Source organism: Petromyzon marinus, chromosome 21 (assembly GCF_048934315.1).
Source record: "Petromyzon marinus isolate PM22_M1 ecotype Great Lakes invasive population chromosome 21, UKy_Petmar_22M1.pri1.0, whole genome shotgun sequence".
Lineage (NCBI taxonomy): Eukaryota > Metazoa > Chordata > Hyperoartia > Petromyzontiformes > Petromyzontidae > Petromyzon > Petromyzon marinus.
Window position 1 is genome coordinate 15,708,716 of NC_133687.1, and position 21,599 is coordinate 15,730,314.

Consider the following 21,599-nt stretch of genomic DNA (forward strand, 5'->3'; position numbering starts at 1 on the left):
ATGTTTAATACTAAGCTTACATTTTATAACCGTTTTGGTTTAAATGCCTTTGAGCCAGCTCTTTGTCTTGAAATACAACATATTTCTACTCTCAATGGTGGTTTGAATGGACTATTTAATCGGTCTGAAATAATATCGAAAATATAATTGACAAATTACATCACTGCACGCATGTTGTGTCCATCAACGTGACAGCACTCTCTGAGCGAGGTGTGGTGCTCCCATTTTAACCTAAAATGTTGAGAAACTCCCTATGCGCAGGCATCGAGGTTTCATACCCTGGTACTCGCCAAGAGAAAGCAAAATTGCGGACTCCACTTGTTCCGTCTGCACGTGAGAGGGTGTTTCCCCCTCGCACGCATGGGGTTTTATTCTTAGTGCTCCAGTTTCCTCCTAAATGTAAAAACTCGTTAATTGAACGATTATATTTTAATTTATAGGTAACCGCAGAGCTTGGGCAATTGGTGGTGCCAGGTTAGTGCTGCTGCTGCCTTCCTGCTTGTCTGTGGTTCCTCCTCGCGCCTCTGAGTCGTTCTCTCTCTCTTCGAGATTATGTATGTTTAACTTCTTTCGCACCATACGTAGCCAACCGTGCTAATCGGAGGTGCGGGGGAAGGACAACAAACTAAACACAAAAAACAGTTTTAAAGAACACTGCGTGGTGCGTTACAAGTTCAAAATATGATGCTTGTAATACTTTTCGGTTTTTGGCTTAACAGTGGAAAGGTCGACATCTTTCAAATATTTCAACATATCATTAGTAGCGTGATAACAAACATTTTAATAGACCAATATAAGATGATCATGATGACTTGAAAATATTGTAATTCAGCCATCCGTTAATATAAGCCCATTAGCTATCACGACCAGCCAATTATTCCATAACACATACGTGTTTGCCCGCTTATCCCGGTATAAGGCCACACATTGTCAAATATAACATTTCAGATAAGTTTGTGTATTCGCTCTTTCTTGTACTCTGTTGGTTTCCCTGAGTGATAACAAATTCATATTAGTGTGATCTTATTTTTCACGTGACTCATGTTGCTGTAGAGTAACAACTGTTATAGTAACGCATTGTATAATTCAAGGGTGGGGTTGTCTATGGCAGTGTATATTACGGTGAATAGTCGTGTAATGTTGAAAAAAGTTTCGTTGGAGGCATATCAATATAATGCATAATGTTAGAGCTTACATTGGGCTGTGTATACGATATTATACAATGTGGTTTAGATTGGAAGGTATAACATTGTAATGTATAGTAGTCTAGTCTATAGCATAGTTGTAACGCAACACAGGACAGAGCAGCACATCGTGGCTGTTTCTCTCTCTCCCCCCTCCGTTCCGAGCATAGATGGATTCGTCCGTCTGAACAAAGCTCATCACTTTCCGTGGTGCTAACGTTGAAAAGAAAAAAGAAACCGCCACTTTTTTCGACATAGAATTAGTAGCTCAGCTGATTGGAGAGTATATTGAGTTTATTGATAACATTGATGTAGTTTACATTTGAGTTTTTTTTTATCAATTTACTATATGGTATTCATTATATAGTGTAGTGTATACCCAGTTACTTTATGTTAATAGCTCAACATCGGCCTATTGTATGATAGTTGGGTAGTTGCAGTTCTTTAGCGTCAATATACTAAATGCCTCTGTTGATATGTAAACTCTGACTTTAACATAGCTACTTCCGTGACCAGTTACATGCTAATCCCTCACACTAACATCATACTAATCTCCCAGTTACATGCTAATTTCTGACTTTAACACCCTGCTAATCCAACACATTAACACAGCTACTTCAATGCTAAATTCTTCTGTTGATATGTAAACTCCGTTGTCAAGGTGATCTGCTCCTCCTACCCAACTTAAAAGACGCTGCCAAGCTTAGCAGTGTTCATTGAAGCGCTGTCGTCCCGACAATTATGTTCCTTCACCTGAAGAAGGCTACTTGTGTTGTGGCTGAAACGTCGTGAGAACTTTATTTGATTATGTTTTATTTGCATTATTTTATTTCCATTCTACGAGACTTTACCGAGAGAACCAAGAAGATTAATCCCTGCAGTCACGAAAGCTTTAAATCAAAACTATTATTTTACATTGAGGTGGTTGAGCTAGATGATTGCACTAGGACTAGCGGAGTAGTGAATCGCTGTGATGCTTCCTCCTTCGTCTTTGTGAAGCAGGCATTGATTTGTTATTTATTTTATGGTCCTATTCTTTGCGATAAACGGTCTGGCATTGTTATACATATGAAAGCATATATTGGATAAAAAATAGTGCAGCCATAATTTTTTTAATGCTGCCTTAAAGAACTGGCCTTACACTATTCGCCGGCACTCACACATCTGTCAACGGAATCTATGAACTTTTATATAACAATTGATTTTGCCAGAAAAAAAAACATTACCAAGTTACGTGGATAGTGCATGCATGTTTTTCACACAGACTGCATGATGAAGTATGAACAGCTTTTCAAAGTGAGAAAAATGTGCTATGAGGAAGGGCCTGTTGTTGTCGGATGTTTTGTTTGTATTAAGAGCTAGCTAGCTACATTGGGGTGTAACTTAGATCACAGTGATGCTCATACGAATGCATTCCATCTTCAGAAGAGTGGCATTGTGGTAATTTTTGTCTGACATTTTTCACAGACATCAATTGTGTGGCTTGACAGTTGTTTGACATTAAGGCCTGTAAAATGCTGACGCCGCGTGTTTTGCAATGACGCATGCCAAACAAATGTCATAACTACATTTTGATGGACGCTTTCTGCAGGCGCGTTTTGACCTATGATGTTTATTTGTGAGTGTAATGATTTACTGTTCGGGTGATGAATTAGATGTTTGGGGGTAGGATTCTTGGTTCATATTATGGATAGAGCATTGGGGTCGGCTTCATTTTATGGTTATGGCTATTTATATGGTTAGTAGGGATAGCGATGGAGTGGAAAGGCTTTCATCCAGTGGTAGAAAATGACCAGTGATTAGGAAAATGTCACCCTTATGTGTCTAAAGTTACGTTTGTATTACAGATTGCATTAGCCCTTTGGAGGTGAGTTTATAAGGTTATGCATAGGGCTAGATACTTCAATTAAAGCGAAAACATATTAAAGGGAAATTTAACGATGTAAAGCGTGTAAAGTTCTGCAATGCCTCCTTTAGATATCCCGTGGCCTTTGTAGGTGGGTATTTTAAGACCAGGACATACACTGTGTGATCCACCAACCCCAGCTCGAAATAAGCCGCTGCGTCCAGCACTAAAAGGTAATGTTTAACCAATTCAGTCATTGATAATGAGGTAATTGAGTGACTTGGAGTGCTGTTGTCAAGAGTGGAAGGTCAGCTTGACTGCAATCCTGGGTTTGAATCCAGGTTTCAGCTACATGTGCTTAAACTGGGATTTTTGAGTGCAGCCAGTTCATGGATGGTCTCAGACTAATCACAAATAACTGCACAATATTACATTTGGCAAAATTCCAGCTGCGACAAATTTAATAAAAATAACGGTTGCCCGTCATTATGCAGGTGTAGTGGGTTCCAGTGACACGGAGACGGTAGAGTAGAGGCAGCACTTATGTATTTATAACAAGGGGTCACACAGAAGGGGTAGCGGCCCCTTCACCCGAATACGCTTAGGAATATCCCCCTAGGCTATCTAGCCTAAGCCTATGTTCCCGGATTCCTCCAGCTAAGGGCTCTAGAGGAGGCTGTCGGATCTGGCCCTGGTCAAGCGCAGATCACAGCACCCCGCCAACCAGACCGGCCCTTAGAAGGACGTCGGCTCTGTGGCTCCTGGGGCCGTACCACTGGCTTGCCCTGCCGATCCTGAGAAGGACAGCGGTCAGGGGAGTCCCAGGGTTCTACTTAGCTGGTCTTCCTCCTTCCCTGGTACTTCATTCTTGGCCCCAACACTCTGCCCCGAGCTTCCTCACTCCCCGCCCTTTATACCCATAACCCACTGGGCGGGGCTGTAGAAGCGGATGTCATTGTAGCCACCTAGGATCACACCAAGGTTCGGCTGTACCTCTGTATCACACAACACCCCTACATAGGTGTAGTGGCATAGAATAGTAAAGTAGCAGCATAGCGCTGGCTGCTGGCAGGGAAGGGGATCTGCGGCTTACGGCAACCCTGACGTCAGCAGGCCAGGTTTTTCACCAGAGGGGGATCTAGGGAAAAGGTCACAGGAGGGGCACACCAAGAACCCGCTGGTAGGTTCTATAAAGGGGGCGTGGCCGGGGTTGGAGGCAGCCCATGCTGACAGTATAAAAAGGGCCCCTGTAGGGGACCTTGGGGCTGTTGATTGTAAGTTGGATCCCCGTCGTGATGCTCAAGTCCATCGTCATCGTTGTCACCATTCTTCTCTTAGTCGCCGCAGTCGTCATCGCTTGTTATTGCGCTGTTATACAGTTGTTGGCTGTATTGGTCAGCGCCATCGATGTAAGACGGCTAGTGTTGTGTAGCCTAGGCGTCTGTAGGGTGTGTGAATTGAGATTGAGTATAATTAAAGTGCCTTCAAGAATTACTGCCTCCGAGTTGAACCACTGCACAGGAATGAACACCAATCCCAAGTGCGCCCTCCACTGTGTAAAGATACAAAGGGCATGAAAAAATAAGAATAGGTTTTACCCTTTCTGACAATAAAACAGGTGCTTAGATGGTCAAACACCAAATAGACACCTTTTGTAAAGGGCACTTGCAGAGTTTTTCCAAATTAATTCAAAATCTTTGGGGCAACCCGTCTCAGGTCTCTGTTCGCAATGCTCGAAGTTATTTTACAGTTCGATTCTGTCTCATAACATGAACAGGGTACTGATAGCGTACCCAGCGAAGATAGGTTGGGGTAGACACTTGGGGAGAAAATAAACAATCGGAAAGGTACAGCATTTAATAAATCAGCTGAGTGAACTTAAATTTGCATATTTCCCACAAGCATGTGGACCAAAATTGACGTTTTACATCAACATTTGTTGCCTGATAAATTATTTCTACTTTGCTACCTCAGAGCATAAAAATGTGTTATGTTTCTTTAAAAAATATCTATTACTTCCAACTACATATTTATCATTAAAATGCCACCTTCATTCATCATGTCTCATTTCCCTTATTCCAGGGTACTTTGAGGAGGTCCGTCTACAACAATAGATACCTGAGTACCCCACGCATCTGAGGTCAGCTGAGCTGAAGCTCAAATTTAGACCCCAGGGGGCTTTCCTTGGAGGGGACTTGCATAACAGCACCCATAGAAACATCGATAAATACTCACATATAACAATAATTATAATAGTAACTCGCGTGCAAACTTAAATGTCTATATATATTTAGGTGCGGCACTCAGGCTTCAAAGTTGAGATGCTGACGCGATACATTAATAAAAGAAGTGTACTCTTTCAGGTTAACATTCTTAAGCGACGTGATTGTTTCCTTCGTATTGGTTTAAGCTGAGCCATCATAATGCAGGACGCATGCCAGTAAGGTAGGCCAACATCAAAAAACATTTTGTGTTTCGAAATCTGAACGTTTGAAAACATCTATACATAAAGTGCAGGTAAAAAAATGTGGCGTGCAATTATAGACCAGGGACATTTGTAACAAAAATATGGTTCTTTTCAGAGTTTATAGCTACAAACATAAACCCAACTCTGATGTACCAATATTTCAGTTTACGATCACTTCCCTTCCAAGACATGAAATAAATTAACATCATAATGCATTATCAGTCACAATAATGTATCTACATTCCCGGCAAAGTCCTAATAACAATTTACATTGTAAATTGTTATTACGTTGACCATTTGCAACCGCCGCTCTTTGCGACTTCCTCACACCCGCCGTGTTGCACACAATAAGTGAGTGGTACTTGGCATTCCGCTCTGCCGTAACAAAGACAGGAATACACTCATACACCCTCGAAATATACAGCGTTGGCCAGGCACTATGACATGTTATTGTACTTTCTGGACATTGTACAAATCATGGCAATGTTTGTAAATGTTTACAAAAACACGAAAAAAAATCACCAGAGCAAAGAATGTAAAACATATCAGGGCGTACAGGGGAGTTTAAAAGCAATGTATAATATCCATGAAACAACAATAATGAATGACAATAGCCACAAAAATCCTGACATCAGCAAAAAGTAACAGGGTAATGTCCAGCAACTTTGCTGAGCAGAGGGGTTCAGGGCCAGTCCGCCATCCAGCCTCCCAACACGTAAGCTCTACCATCCATCCCCACAAATCACCAACTCATGCCACCGCAATGCAAGAAGAAGCGATGGTATCCCAAGAGTCCCCCGTGTTTCGATGCCTTGAGTCGGGGCAGTGGTTCTCCTTTAGAGAGACCGGCGCCCACCATAGTGTTGCACACTCGAAATGAAGGACGTCGGCAGGTGCTCCAAATCGAGGGCAAACACATGTATTGCTATAATCTATAAAATGCAACAGCATGTGTGTTACAGCAATCCTCAACCGAGTCGCCATTAACTATGTAACTGGTGTACAGGTCAGGTTACTCAATAACCCTGCCAGCCACCTACAGGCCCGACTCAGTATCGCATGCTGGTGTCGACGTTCATTTATGTACTGCACAGCACAAAGACATTCACAAAACCACACTTTAATCCATTGCTGCACGAGAAAATAATTAAAAGAGTGGTCCATTCCTAATATGCCACAATAGTAGTGTGAACTTTTCACCGCCAGGACTCAGCGGCCGTCAAGGGAGGGCGAATGCCACCAAACGCTTGCTTGGGCACTCGCTGCATTAGGAAGCTACTGAAGCTACGCACTTTGAAATAATATAGATTGTAAAACTAATTTCTTTAGAAAAAAAAAATTGTGTTTAATTTGTTGTCCTTCCCCCTGCACCTCCGATTAGCACGGTTGACTACATAGGGTGCGAACCAAGTTCAACATACGTACCTATAGAATGCATCATTTTTGCCGACAGTCCTGAAAAAGGCAGTGCAGTGCCCAATGGTGCCACTCCAAGCCGACACACGCACCCAGACGCAGATCCATGTTTTTGTCAAACGCCGGAAGAAACGAGAAGACGGAGAAATACGAATGTTGAACGGTTTATTTGTGCAGGAAAATGGGAAGCAGGCGAAAGTCTGACGAGTTCGACATCCTTTTCTTGAAAAAAAATCACACTGCTTAATAAAAACGAACTCCATTTCAACAGGACATGTTCCGTATAAGTGTTCAGCATTACTGATCAGTAAAAAGAGTAATTACTGATAAGTGTAGTAGCGATAAAATGGCACTGAAGAGAGTTCAGCGGTTGCGTCCAGGAACTTGTAATGTAATGTAAAATGATCATCATGGCCAATGCTGTCGATGCCTTCAAATACCGCCACCGTTTCCATGCTTCCACCTGGTTCAACATTTGTTTCACAGTCAGTGGACGGCAGTCTCAAAAGGTGTATTTCTGTACGTAAGATCTGTGCAAAATAGAGGTACTGGTTGTTTCAGGGGTCCGGCCCAATACTGCTGGACATCTCGCTTAAAACCCCCACTTAGTTTCCTTTGTGATTAATCCGGATTCTCAATTAAAGCTAATTGATTATATCAGCCTGGTCACCATTCACTGCATACAAAACCGCCACATGTTTTATTAAATTGGATAATATTCCAGCTTTGGTGACTACAAATATTTATTTTATGCTTCACATAAAGTCTCCTTATATAGACATGCGCGTTGGAAAGTGTTTTCTGATATATTTCTCATTAATTGAAAAGCAACCATTCTTACACATGCAACTAGATGTAAGCCTTAGAAGCAATGTTATTTAATTAATATAGGTATCTTCATACCTCTGGCAGTTAACATATATCATCTCAATGATACCTGAATACACTGAGCCCAATAAATGTTTGCAACCAACCAGCTCTACTCTATTTGAATCAAAGTTAAAAGAAATGGCAAATTGAAGTGAGACGTGATTTATGGTTAGAAAAGTACGTGGTGCAGCTCATAATTTAAGCAAAAGAGCACACGGCCTGTTGAGTCATTCATTCATCGGCGGTGGAGAGTGGGAGATACTGAGTCTTGGTGGCACGAAGCCAGTAGATTTTCACCGTGGCCACGCAGACGGCGCTGATGGCCAGGGTGGCAGCCAAGGCATACACCATGCCCGTCCAGCCGGGCATTCCAGAGCTGCCTTGCTCCAGAGAGGCTGTGGGGGGTGGGGGGTTGTCCAAAACGCAATGCAAAGTGGATTTATGAAATGCACAACAATGCAATCGTATCTGCAGATGCTGGAGAGAAACGGTGAACTTATGCATCAAGAAGAGAATGCAGTCAGTCCAGTCGTGGGCCGAGGACAAAATTGTGCTTGTGTCTGGACCTGAATAGGGGCAGAGAATCGATAGCACTGACAGCCGGGGTAAAGTGAGTTTCAGATCATGGGGGTAGCAGAGCAGAATGAATGACCTCCCACCTAGGGTTGGTCGACTGGGGGCTTCAGCAGAAATAATGGTGATATACACGGTCAACATTCTGCCCTGCCCCCCCCCCTTCTCTCTCCCCCCCTACTGCCGAGGCCTATATAACCTCGTGCCACGGCAGATCTCTCGCCTACTTAATACGTTTTTTTCTTGCTGTGGTTGTCACACCTAATGACGATTGCTTGTGTTGCGATCAAAACGTCGTGATTTATTATTTTTTTCTACCTGCGTGACTTTACCAAAAGAACCAAAGAGTATGGATTCCTGTAGTCACGAAAGCTTCAAATCAAGATTGATATACACGGTTTAGTCCAGCATTTTAACCTTTTTTAAAATTATTTTTGCCGTATTATTCTTTGCTGTTGATCAAATGGAACCTTGGATGGCTGATCTATAACAGACAGGCGTCACAGATGAATTACAAATAAAACGTACTAGACTCGGCGATATTGGCAACAAGACAGGCAGCAATAGCAGCAACAACAAAACGCATCGGCAGAAACATTACCAGTGTAGTGATGGTAGCATCACTACTGTGTACACACGCACAAGCGTGACGTCACTATGCGGGGGAGCGTCATGACCACGCGGGTCTACACACATGATGTCATCCCGGCTGGAGGCGGGAATGACGTCAGGGCCGGTTCGGGAATCGGGAGGCCACGAGGGTGGTGTGAGGCCGTGGCACTCTCTGTGACCCCGGCTGGACACGTGACTGGACCCCAGTGGGGGCCGGGGGCCTAGGGGGCACCTCGGGGGGCACGTGGACAGAAGGGGGGCTTCGAGAGGGTTCTCGAAGGGAGGCGTGGCCGGGGCGGGGCCGGGGCACGCTGAGGCCCATAAAAGCAGCCTCCTCACGAGGTTCGAGGCTGCCCGCATCAAGAATGAAGATGCATCGTGAAGACGCCAAGAAGAGTCAAGCCTCCAGTCAGCGGACTTGCCAGTAGCCCACCTGGCTGGGTCACGCTCGAGTATCTGGGCAGTGTGTGTTAGCTAGAGTGTGTCGGTGGTCACCACCTTATGTACAGTGTTATATTGCTTACCGTTCTAATAAATAAGTGTTGCCTCCCAAGGAGTCGTGTGTGCACCTAATTCCAACTCACTACACCAGTAACAGAAGTAGCGGTGGCAGGAACAGCCTCAGATGTTGCATCAGCAGCAGTTAGAGCGGCAGGAGGAGGAACAGCGATCGTAGCAACAGAAGCAACAGTAGAGCAGCAGTTAAACGCTAAAGATACCCATTTGATCATCATGTATGTGAGGCTGTGTCCACTTATATTTAATCAGTTTTTGTTTATGGACCGCAGACACAAGTGAAAACAGTTTTTTAAAATCTATGGAACCGTCATGATTTATATCAGGCTCTCCGATCTTACATTATATGCAAATTACAGATTGACATGCTAATATCTAGCAATACAATAGCCGCCCTCTTCAGCACCGTAGTCATGAGGTATATCAGGCTCTCCGATCTTACATTCACATGCAAATTCCATCTCTAGCCCCGCCCACTTACCCTTGGGTTGCATCCATTTCAAACCTATATAACCTCTTATTGCAGCAGCTCTCCCGCTATATTTCTCCTGCCACAGCAGTTCGCCTACTGTATTTGTTTTCACCTGAACACGATTGCTTGTGTTGTGATCGAAACGTCGTGATATTTTTTTCTATCTTTCTATGTGACGTTACCGAAAGACCCAAAGAGTAGTCATAAAGAAATAAAGAAAAGCAAAATAAATCAAGTGGAATGTGCAGGCCACAATGGTAACATCGGACGTGAGATGGGCAACATTAACAACGGGATGGATACCGAGAGAGTAAGAAAGAGCAAAAGAAGCAGAGGACAGTAGCTGAAGAGAGAGTGAGATGCAAATCAAATAATTCGGAGGTCACTACTGAACAAGAACAATAGAGGAAATAGTAAGACATGGAAGCAAATGAGGGAGGCCTCATTCCCCATCAGGGGAAAGGTACAAGCTGAGAACAGTCTGCCGAAATCTGTGTGAATACATTTGGAGGATGAGGCCAGGGAGAACCGACACTCACCATCCCGTTGTTTGCGCAGCACGAGCAAGGGGCCTTGGGACAGGTTGATGGGTTTCTCCGCTGCTGCGTGCGTCTCCTCTCCAACGTCGCGTGCTGTCCGGTTGCCGCGCTCAATGCAGCCTTGTCGGCAGCGCGAGTGCCAGTCCAAGGCATAGCACACGTGAACAGTGCACTCCAGATAGACCTGCATGATCCAGGCCAAGCATTACTTGGTGTGTGTGCGCGTGTGCATATAGGCAGCGGTAAGCGTACTAGGTTACGAACCCGGCCACCCGAGTTCGATTCCCGCTCATGGCCACCACCAGTGATGCTTTTCTGAATCACTCCTAGGCCTTCCCTAGGTCAAACCAGCCTCAAATAAGTACCTGGTGCAGTGTGTTAACATCGCGACTGGGGAGGCAAAGGCGATCGGGCATGGTGCTGACCACCCACCGCCTCGTGTACCGTGCAGGCCATCATAGGTGCTCACTAACAGCACTTACCCCAAAAGTTTTCTAAGGCTATACTGGGGATCTTTGTCTTTCTGCTGCAGGCAATCGCGCTCCAACAACAGTGGAGGGCAGAGGAGCATTACTCACAACAACTAGCGCAGTGATGGGTGGATAAATTATACAAGGTGGTGCTTCTGCCAGTCATCTCAGTCAGTGAACCCATGCCACCTGGGTCTGTCCCATGACCTCTTCGTGATATGCACTCCAACAAGAGTAGGACCAAATCACCCGGAACGTGCCTGATTTTGTCAGATCTCGGAAGCAAAGCAGAATTGAACCTGGACCAGTGGCTGGATGGGCTACCACCCTGCACTCAAAAGTCTGCTGCGGGGCTGTGTTTGTGAGCACCAAAAGGCAGTGCAGCAAAATGTATTCTTGTGCAAGTTTCCCCGACTTCAGTTTGTGAAATTCCGTGTACTTTTGGCAAACCTATTTATACCCAAAATACGCTATATGTGGGTTTCATTCACCCATATGTGGCTATGCGATAACCCAGGAGACAACATTGTGTGTACTGTATGTGCTACTCAGCAGAAAGCTGTCTCCTCGTGCACTGCATTGTAGGTAGGGTGACGGTACAGTTTATGCTTTGCACTTTCACTTTATTTGTAACACATCAACTATCGCATAATACAGTACATGTTTCCCTCGCTTTATGTTTCCAGATATACGCTTCCCTGACTTCCAATTCCAGAACTGACCAGTGTGGTGACGTATGTTACAATAACTTCCACGACCTGTAAGGCATGGTGAGGCCCTAATCCAGCAGTGGGTTGACAAATGGGTCCTACAAAACTACCATACGAAATACGTTGAAACGTAAATGTGTGTTCGCGTGTCTCCTGTGGACTCTCCTAGTCCACAGGCGCCGCGGTCGTGAGATATTAACTACCTCGCCTGGTATATAGAAGGTCGTGGGTTCGATCCCTACCCTGCCACCTGTATATTTCGAGTTTGCGGGTCCTCCGGTTTTTCCCTCCACATTTAGAATTAACATATGTTTAAAGTATTTGGCTGATAATAATTTCCACGTGATAAGCCACTTTGTTTTGCGATCATTTGTGGCTAAATCTCTTCCGAAAAAGAGCTACATAGCTCAGTGGGCCTTACCTGGTAATATAAAAAATAGTTTTAGTAGCCGCGGCTGCGTTCAATGCAATCGTTGAAAAAATATAGCACCTGTGCACCGTTGCTCATCTCAAAGCTCTGGAAGCTGAAGTGCTTCTTCGTGTCATCGCCACTCGGGTAGATGTCGTAAGAATGGTCCTCAGGGCACCTACAGCCAACAGAGGGAATGCACGTAATCCTGGACTCTCCAATTCACAACAGCATTTATTCAACTCTTTACGAGAATAGTGTGCAAATAATTGACCTCAGCTTTATATACACACACCCTACAAACAAAATTAATGCTCACACACGTTAAATTTCGATTTAAAGCTTTCGTGACTGCAAGGATTCATCTTCTTTGGTTCTTTCGGTAAAGTCACGTAGAATGAGAATAAAATAATAAATTGACAGTCTCGTCCCTTCACCTGATGAAGGCCGCTTGTGTTGTGGCCAAAACGTCGTGAGAATATTATTGTGTTATTTTATTTTATCAATTTATTATTTTATTCTCATTCTACGTGACTTTACCGAAAGAACCAAAGAAGACTCACACACGTTCTTCGATGCATGTATCATGGGATTTATACAATTTCAGTAGAATTGATGTCTTGTTACACTCCTACAAGACAATACGCTTTGTTGTGTACCCTTCTCTGAGCAAGATGTAGGAGTCACTCTCCGACGCCCCTGGGTAGGGGGAGGCCTTGCACGTGACCAGCATCAGCTCTTGGTCATGTTTGTAGGAGTTGAGCAGCACCTGGTGAAACAACAGACAGATCGAAGCTCCAATCATTTGTCCAGAAGCAGTTTTATTGTGTCAACGTATGACTAACAACATCATACTGGATATCTGTTAAAAAGAGCTTCATTGCTAAATCGGATTCCTCCAGTATGAATAAAATATAGATTCTGATTGGAACATCAGTCCTTGGCCTCCCTTTCACAATTCGCACTGATCAGTTATGGCGAAGTATGGCCAAACCTGTATGGCTGACACATGGGAAGGCCTTCATCTCGTGGCAAATTGACAATGGACTGTAATATTTTTCGCAGAACAAACTATAGGAAACAAACGATTCTCCATCCATCACGTATATAAAGTTGGTGGGATGGGGGATGAAAGAAGGGTTGACTTGATATACCCATATTGCCTATTCGACTTTGAAACAGTTCAACAAATTACTTATTCGATGGTACTGTAATAATGGTTAAAACAATAGCTGATAGCTGGATATAATGGTTTATTATTGTTTATTGGAGACCAAAAGCAATGAGAGTTTATTCAAAGTAAAAATATTACATTTAAGTACTTACACAATATCTGGAGACTCGAGCAAACATTGTCCAACAAAATTAAACACATTGTATTTTATGATGCTGCATTGGCAGTGGTGCATAAGCTCAACTCACAGATAAAGTCACATTAAATCAATAACACTGCTTTAAAAGGAAACAATTTATAATAGTTGATGCTTCGGGCAATGGCACACAGAGGCCTAAGAGATAGAGTGCGACAAAGTTGCCCCGCTTACTTCCAGCTTCAGAGATGAGGATCGCAGACTTCCAAAACGCCACCCACCATGCGATTTGTGTTTTTTTGAGAGCACAGTCAACCCCCTCGATGGTGCAATCCGTCCTCACCTCCACATAGATTGTATCTCCGAGCTCCACGGAGAACGGGTACGAAGAGATAGGATGGTCAAAATGCCAGTTCGTGTAGAGCTTCATACTCAGTTCAAAATGGGCTGTGCTGTACTGGTCGTGAACCCTGCCATGAGAACACAGGGATATTGAGAGGCTCTCTTATAAAAAAGAAATGTAAACGGGTCTAATGATTCGCCCTCCCAAGTCAGGGTGGCGATTTTATTCAAGAAAGTATTATTTATTCTAGATTTGAAGCGTTCGTGACTGCAAGGATCCATACTCTTTGGTTCTATTCAGTAAAGTCACGTAGGTAAAAAATAAAACAACAAAAATCACGACGTTTCGGCCACAACACAAGTGGCCTTCATCAGGTGAAGGGACCGTACTGTCACGAGGACAGCGTTGGAATGAAGACAGTCAAGCCCAGGTCGCGTCCTTTAAGCTGTGTGGGAGGAAACAAAACGCTTTGACAAAGGAATTAGCATAAAATGCTCATGGAGCACCGACACGGGGGGAGGGGAGTTTACAAATGTACAAATGTTGGTGTGAAGGGAAATGACCGTAAAGCAACGTAAAGGACCGGCACGGGGGGGGAGGGGAGTTTACAAACGTTGGTGTGAAGAGAAATAAGCTGCTGTGAAAGTTTGGTATATCACTACTTGGATAGATATACTGTACCATTGAAAATTAGTTTAATGTTTGGTATGATTTAGAACATCTTTCCAATGATTGCTTAATTTGAAACCATCTTCTCGATTGAAATTGTGTCTGTGTTTGTAAATCTGAATTGCCTCGTGGATAAATCTCTGATAACCTGTGGGTTTGCAAAGGACCTTGGTATCGGAGAAAACTATATCGTGATCACCCACAACGTTGTAACAGTGGTCAGCTACGGCAGAAGAATTCGTTCTGCCGTGTTTCAAATCTGATTTGTGCTCGCGAATTCGGTCAGAGACATGTCGTTTCGTCTCCCCGATACAGCAATCACCACAGGTGCAGCTCAATTTGTAAACCCCGGGGTACTGTAAGTCAGGAATGACATCCTTCACGGATGGGATCAGGTCACGGATTTTGTGTACTGTATTGAACCGGACCAGGATCTTGTGTTTGTTTAGAATTTTGGAGATCTTTTTAGTAACGCCTGCTATATATGGTAGTGTGATGGTTTTGATCGGAGTATCAAATGGTTGTTTCTGTATGGAGGGAGAAACAGCTTTGCGGATGGTACGGTCAGAGTATCCGTTTCTCTTGAGGGCCAGGTGTACATGTTTTAATTCACTGGTCAGGTGGTGTTGGTCCGAAATGCAATGAGCCCTGTGGTATAACGTTTTGATGAGATAATTATTTTGAGCTGGGTGGTGGTGGGAATCAGGCTTCAAGTAGGAATCTGTGTGGGTGGGTTTCCTGTAGACAGAATGTCCCAATGAGCCATCAGGTCTCCTCTCAAACAGAACATCCAAGAATAGCAGCTTGCCATCTTTCTCCACTTCCATGGTGAATTTGATGGCGGGATGTCTGGAATTGATGTGGTGCAGGAAAAGGTTCAAAGCTGGGAGGCCATGTGGCCAAATGACGAAAGTGTCGTCTACGTATCTCTTCCACAGGGAAGGTCTGAGGGTGAAAGTCTGGATGGCGTCTGAACAGCGGCCTCTAGTGGTTGGAGGCATAACGCGACGTGCAATGCAATTTACACGTGTGAATCAAAATAAGCTATTTGTACTAAGAGATGTATCCCGAACTTTAATAATAAATATTAAGAACTTTGATGCCCTTTACACCCAGATTTTTAGATACAGAAAGATGACACGCCATCAGTCAGTCATTCTAATGGATACCTTGTACAGTGCTGCTCCTTAATTTGAGAGCTAAGTCACAGCTGTAAGTGTTATGGTGCGGTTTATGATAACATTGATGTTTAGAATTTTTGAAAAGCTTGTTCTATGGTTAGGAGTTAAGATTGGGCTAAGACAAATACAAATGAATAAGCAGGATGGAGCCTGGATAGTGCTTGAATGTTGTTATTATCATCCTGTAATAAAAACTATAGTTTGTATTTGCCAAGCTAAATACTAACACACTTTATTTCACCAGAATAACCACCTTAAGATTCGCATCTCATTTCAAGGGAGGTCCTGGCAAGATGGCAACAATGAATTAGTTCCACATTGAATGTATCAATCAATAGAAGAGTCTCTGCCACAGGAATGTGTAATGTACAATCATTATCTTAGGGCCACCAACTGAGATGAGCACTACCCATTTTCAATTTGAATTTGGGGAACACACTTGGACAATACGGGTGTTTGTTCTGGTTAGAGTTAGGCTGAGGGGCAGAGTTTGAGTCACAGTGTTCGATGTGAACTATTACTGTTTTCATGACAGTCTCCCTGCATATGGGCGACGTTTTGGTGCTGCAAAAAAAATCCATTGCTGTACTCTACGTCTACATCTTTGTTTTCCACAGACTTTTTATTTGATGGATAGAATGCTTTTTTGTTCATCTACCAAGCATGCCCAGTGGGGGGAGATAACCTTCCTCCTCCTCGTCGTCGTCGTGTCCCAGTGTTACTGCTGTCACCTTGGAGCAAAGCTGGCCACGACCTTTCCCTGGTTGCCGACGTAGCAGTGCAAGGGGATGCGCAGCTTCTTGACCTTCGTCCCTGGCATGAAGCCGTACGCCGTGTTCGTGTAAACAACGGTGTCGCCGATTGTCTGTTGAGGAAAAGCAAGACGGTAGTAAGCAGTGCACCCACCGTTGTGGTTACAGAACTTGCACCACAAATGGAGGGTTGCGAGTTCACTATTTTCGGGCGGGGGTAGACTTGAGTCTGTGTGGTTTGGTCAACAGTGGTCATTATAAATACATATTTGTCCTTACCATGAGAATGAGAATGTTTTTTCACTGGGCAAGGGCTTCCACCAGATGACCACTGTTGATAACTTATTTCAACAAAATGCAATTTAAATGTTGACTACATCTCTAAATTTTGTGTACACACTGCATATCTTCTACTCATTATAAATAATCAAAATATGTCACGGGGTGGAAATATTTCCTCCAGAGCTCCCTTTAATGGGAAAATTTTGACATCTTTATTCTGATGATCACGTCAGGGAATGAAATATAACACTATAAACCCATCACAGTCTCTTCAATAAGTCTCTTACCCAACATCATCGTGGGCATTATTTAAACAGAAAATGTCAACTGACACTAAAAAGTGTTTTAACATTGTAACCATGCACAGGTCTAACAGAAAATCCTAGAAACACATGCAAATATTCATTAACATAAACCACACAGATAAATACATTTCACTCAAGACAGTGATACAACTAGCTTTAGTGTTCATCTTCTTTAAGAATAGGTGTTACAAATATTTTCCAATTGGGTTTGACTTTGATTAAAAACTAAAAAATCTCGATCAGTGAAATTGCAGGCAATCAGGATCCATTTGAAATTGAAAGGCATGCCAGTCTATTTTCCATATTTCCACGTTGGCATTTCAATGCCAGCAAATGTATACATGGAGAGCATTGTTTTTGCTATGTTCGGTGAAAGGGAGTTAACCTCCATCCTGAAAGGACTTTCCTTCAGCAATAATCCATAATGATATGACATTGCATCCAGTCCCGATAGTCACAAAGTGACAAATGATGTACGTGCTGCGTAATGGTCATTATGATCCTCCCAAGCTACTCAGCCGCTTGACTCAATTTTGATTAACGTTGACCATGATTACAGACTACATGTGATTTTTAAAATACCAACAGGTAAACCCAAATATTTAATCAATTTTATTTTCACCTAATCATATGACGACGTATGTACAGCTGTAGCTACCACCACCTCCTATTAAACCCACAATAGGATTTGAACTTAATGTCCCACACAAGAGGGGTGAAGGTCCATGACATCATGTCTGTTGTGAGTGAGATATTGGCTCAACAGCCCCAATGGGTGGTGGAGGATAAAGTCCCGTGTCCATAGTCTTGGCTCCCAGGTACGAATGTGAATGGGTTGCCATGGTAATGTTCGAATTGGTTGCCAAGCTACCTGTGTGTATGAGTAGGGATCTGGGTCCATCGAATAAATACTGTACCTGGCTCGTGGTGCCACAGGCCTGAAGGTGGGTTTGCAGGACCAGGAAGTGTCCGGTGGAGTATCCCCGGCACGAGGAGTCCTCCAGGTGGACATCGTAATTTGAAAGGCCGAGCGAGTTCACTTTACTCTGCGGGATCTTAAACTCCATGTATTCCGAAGTGCAGTTCACTTGCAGTGATGCTCCATCTAACACATTTGTACAGATTAATCAGAGCACGGCTTTATCTCGAGGCACAAAGAAAATATCTCACTCTCAACACCATTACCACCCCAGAGACTCGATGTAGGGAGTCTTTGATGCAGCAGTTGTTTGAAAAAGGGCTGTAACTACCCTTGTGCTCATATGAAAATGGCAACTCAAACACCAACATGTGAGAACGCACAATGTAAATATATCACTTGCTTACGTTGCGTTGTCAGTGGTACACAAGCAATGACTCTTATTCATCACGTAGCAATAACAAATATTACCTGGGCTTGGTGTCGACCTTGAATAATCTGGGAATCAAACAAAAATATCACAGACATGTTAGTTATTGAAAGGCAACGGGAAGATACTGTACATTTGATTCCAAAAGCTTTCTGCCACTTTCTGCAGAGTTTCGTTAAAGCTCATGTCTACTTCAAAGTTAATATTATAGACTGACATCCTAAGAAAAGATAATCAATTTGCCGCGTGTGTTGTTTATTATATATACAATCTCAAAACCGTCGCCATAAACCATTGAATCATTAATAGTTTTCTCAACATTAACCTCCAGTTTCTTAAGCTTGAGACCAAGAAACCCAAGGATGTTAATAACTCATAATACGTATACTGAATGCATTCTTGCAAGCCCGCATGTAAAGTCTACTTACCATAGTGTTGGCAGATGTCGCCCCAATAACCTGCATAGCAGTAGCAATGGTAGTTTTCAGGATGCCAAGACCCGTAATCCACACAGGTCCCACCGTTGAGGCACGGGTTCGGTTGGCACTTATCTGTAGAAAGTATATTTTTTTAAACGAATCTAAACCGTCCGTATGCTAATATTGGGTGGTGAATGTCTACACACGCCTGAAATTCACTATTGTGGAGGCAAGATTGGTGGATGTTGTGAAACTCCCTTCCCGTGGGCGTCGAGGTGCTGAATACCCTGGCTCGCTAGAAGGCAATGCAAGTGTTGCGGCTGTTGACCCTCGCACGCGTAGGTTTTCTCCCAATTGTATGAGCACAAAAAATTAATTGGTTGAAAACATCTTAAAATAAATACCAAATGTAGCAGTACTTTCCTGAACAAGAGTGTGGCTTTCCATTGTCGAGAAGTAACCCCCAGGGCAGAGATATTGTGAGGAGGCCTTCACCTAGCAGTACTCGTTTTAAATGGTAACTCATATGCCAACACTTGCGCATGCACAAAATACATACATCTCACCTGGGCTTGGTGTCGACAATGAATATTCTGGGAATAAAAAAAGAATATCACACACGTGATCAGTGATGGAAAGGTAACGGGAAAATAACCAGGTGGCCTATTAGTCAGCACTTTACAGATGTGGTTAGTGGATCACGCAGACGTCATCATGCATGCGAGACAATCAATCTACAGTAATATGAGGTGGCATTATACGGCAAGATTTCCAAAACTCCAGTCCTCCCAATGTGTGTGTGCACGTGTTTACACGTACCGCAGACGGCGTTAATTGCTTAGTGCATCCCGTGGAACTTGTTTAAAAATAATTGGACGCGTGCAGCGTAGAACGAGTTCAATTGTATTTGAATGGGGAGTAAATTAGTAAACTCAGAAAGACGTAGCGTGGTGGGTCGCGAGGACTGCAGTTTTATAAACCCTGCTATATGGTAATACAATCAGCAGGCTGCCTGTCTATACCAATACATTTTGAAAAGGACTGAGCTTTGTCCATGTGCTGTTGTCCTCCCACAACACAAAGGCGAACTTGTAAGTAATATGAAGGAAGGTTTTTTTTTAGTCATAGTATTTAAACCTTTGCAAGCGTCATTGTTTAAGGCTCACCAGGCACACTACATAAGTCCAGGACAAACTGATTTGATCGAGCAGAGTGTGACTGAGGTTGCAGATCCTCATAGTTAACTGCATCTATTATTTAATAAATATAACCCAGTGAGTGGATGAATCAATCTGAGGGTTTGGCATGCCCGGATACTCAGGCAGTGTGTCATTGGTTAATGTCAGCTCCAGGTAATAGTTAAGGCAGCCAAACTTGCAAGCTTGAACTGCACGGAGCAAGCCAGAGAGAGAAGTCCATAATACTGCAGCTGGAGTCCACTACTACAGCTGGAGTTAACTTGAGCTTAATTAAGAGTAGCAAACCGTTTGTAATATCTAAATATTCAAATGCACAGATGTGTGATACTGAGGCACAAATAATCTGAACCTATAATCCAAGAAACAAAAACAAGGTCAATCTCTGGCGCCTTTAAAAGTATATTCAACTCTTGATCAAAATAAAGGGGCCATGTAATCATTAGTGTTTCTCGCAAACAGAGGAAAGAACTAAGATTCTCAATGCATTATGCACATATCCAGTCTGAATACTTCCTAAGGCTTGAGTTCCCAATCATATAAGCTCTCCCAGTACCCACACTGTAACATCAACCTGGAAATAAGCTCAGGTCTTGCCTGTCAATCAATAATGTAAGAGTCACTATTGTCTAATTGTGAAATCTATCATCAACAATCAGCTCCTTCATCGTTTGACTGCTTTGTCTTCAACATTATTTCTTCTCGTTATGACTTATTATTTCCACTCACAAAATGATCCATTCCTCAGATGATGACAGTACACTTTGTGTATCATATCTTTAAAATTCCATGCTGAAAGTGATAGAATTGGTGGCCCAATGCAAATACACTTCACTATCAATCACAGCTAATTGGAGTGACAAAACCTGATCACTTAAACTAAAAAACCCAGCCAATGATAATATTAGTTATGAGGCTTTTACAGTATGCAGTGACCTAATTAAGATATGGCTGGATACAGGGTGTACACTGAAGAATGACATTCCAAGTACTATGTGATAGAGACATGCACAAACACATGTTTAACAAGATTTAAGGTTTGTTTTCCTGTTTCTGTATTTTCTACATGAAGTGGTGTACATTGATAGCCAGAAAAGCATTAACATGCGTCACTGCCAGAGTTTGCATTCTGAAAATTCATAGAATTGTGTGCAATGAGAAAGTGTTTTCATTATTTTCTAAGATTTAAATTACTCAAACCGATTCCACATTTGACATCCATTCATTAACAAATTGGTCTCACTGGATCCCTTTACCCAAGTAAAAACCATACGACCTCACCGTAGTGGTCACAGTAGGGTCCAGTCCAACCGGGAGGGCAGTAGCAATAATAGCCATTGTTGTAGTGCCATTGCCATTGTGGGTGCCAATGCCAGTGCCAATCCAATTCCCAGCCCGATTCCCAGCCCGAGTGCCAGTACGGGTGCCAGTGATTCGCACAGATCCCTCCATTCGAACATGTGAACGAGTTGCATACGTCTGCAAGAAAATATCCTGTTATTCATTATTAGCATCATCAAACGCCTTCCTTGTTTCACCACCCCCATGTTAATGTTTCGCATACAGTTTTATCCTTAACTTCTGCAATGTCCTGCAATGCATGGCATATAGATCACACGATCAGTAACATTGTTTCAAACCAACAAGCACACACCCGAATAAATTGGAGATACATCTTTCCTATATCCTTGGGTAGATTCTTCACCAGG

At 43.1% G+C, this 21,599-nt stretch overlaps 1 protein-coding gene across 4 annotated transcripts in view; it reads right to left on the reverse strand.

Moving 5' to 3' along the window:
* Positions 1-7,064: 7,064 nt before the first annotated feature.
* LOC116944307 (uncharacterized) overlaps positions 7,065-21,599 on the reverse strand; it is a 44,008-nt gene continuing 29,473 nt past the window's right edge. For 3 of the 4 annotated variants that reach the window (XM_076068357.1, XM_076068356.1, XM_076068355.1), the window contains 11 exons: positions 21,172-21,369; positions 19,261-19,287; positions 18,704-18,826; positions 18,317-18,343; positions 17,844-18,031; positions 16,319-16,452; positions 13,738-13,864; positions 12,744-12,853; positions 12,166-12,262; positions 10,496-10,679; positions 7,065-8,178 (listed from right to left, as the gene is read on the reverse strand). In XM_076068357.1, coding sequence (XP_075924472.1) covers positions 8,015-8,178; positions 10,496-10,679; positions 12,166-12,262; positions 12,744-12,853; positions 13,738-13,864; positions 16,319-16,452; positions 17,844-18,031; positions 18,317-18,343; positions 18,704-18,826; positions 19,261-19,287; positions 21,172-21,369 — 1,379 coding nt within the window. In that variant the 3' untranslated portion in view covers positions 7,065-8,014. The remainder of the gene's footprint in view (positions 8,179-10,495; positions 10,680-12,165; positions 12,263-12,743; positions 12,854-13,737; positions 13,865-16,318; positions 16,453-17,843; positions 18,032-18,316; positions 18,344-18,703; positions 18,827-19,260; positions 19,288-21,171; positions 21,370-21,599) is intronic. The other variant, XM_076068358.1, reaches the window with a different exon arrangement.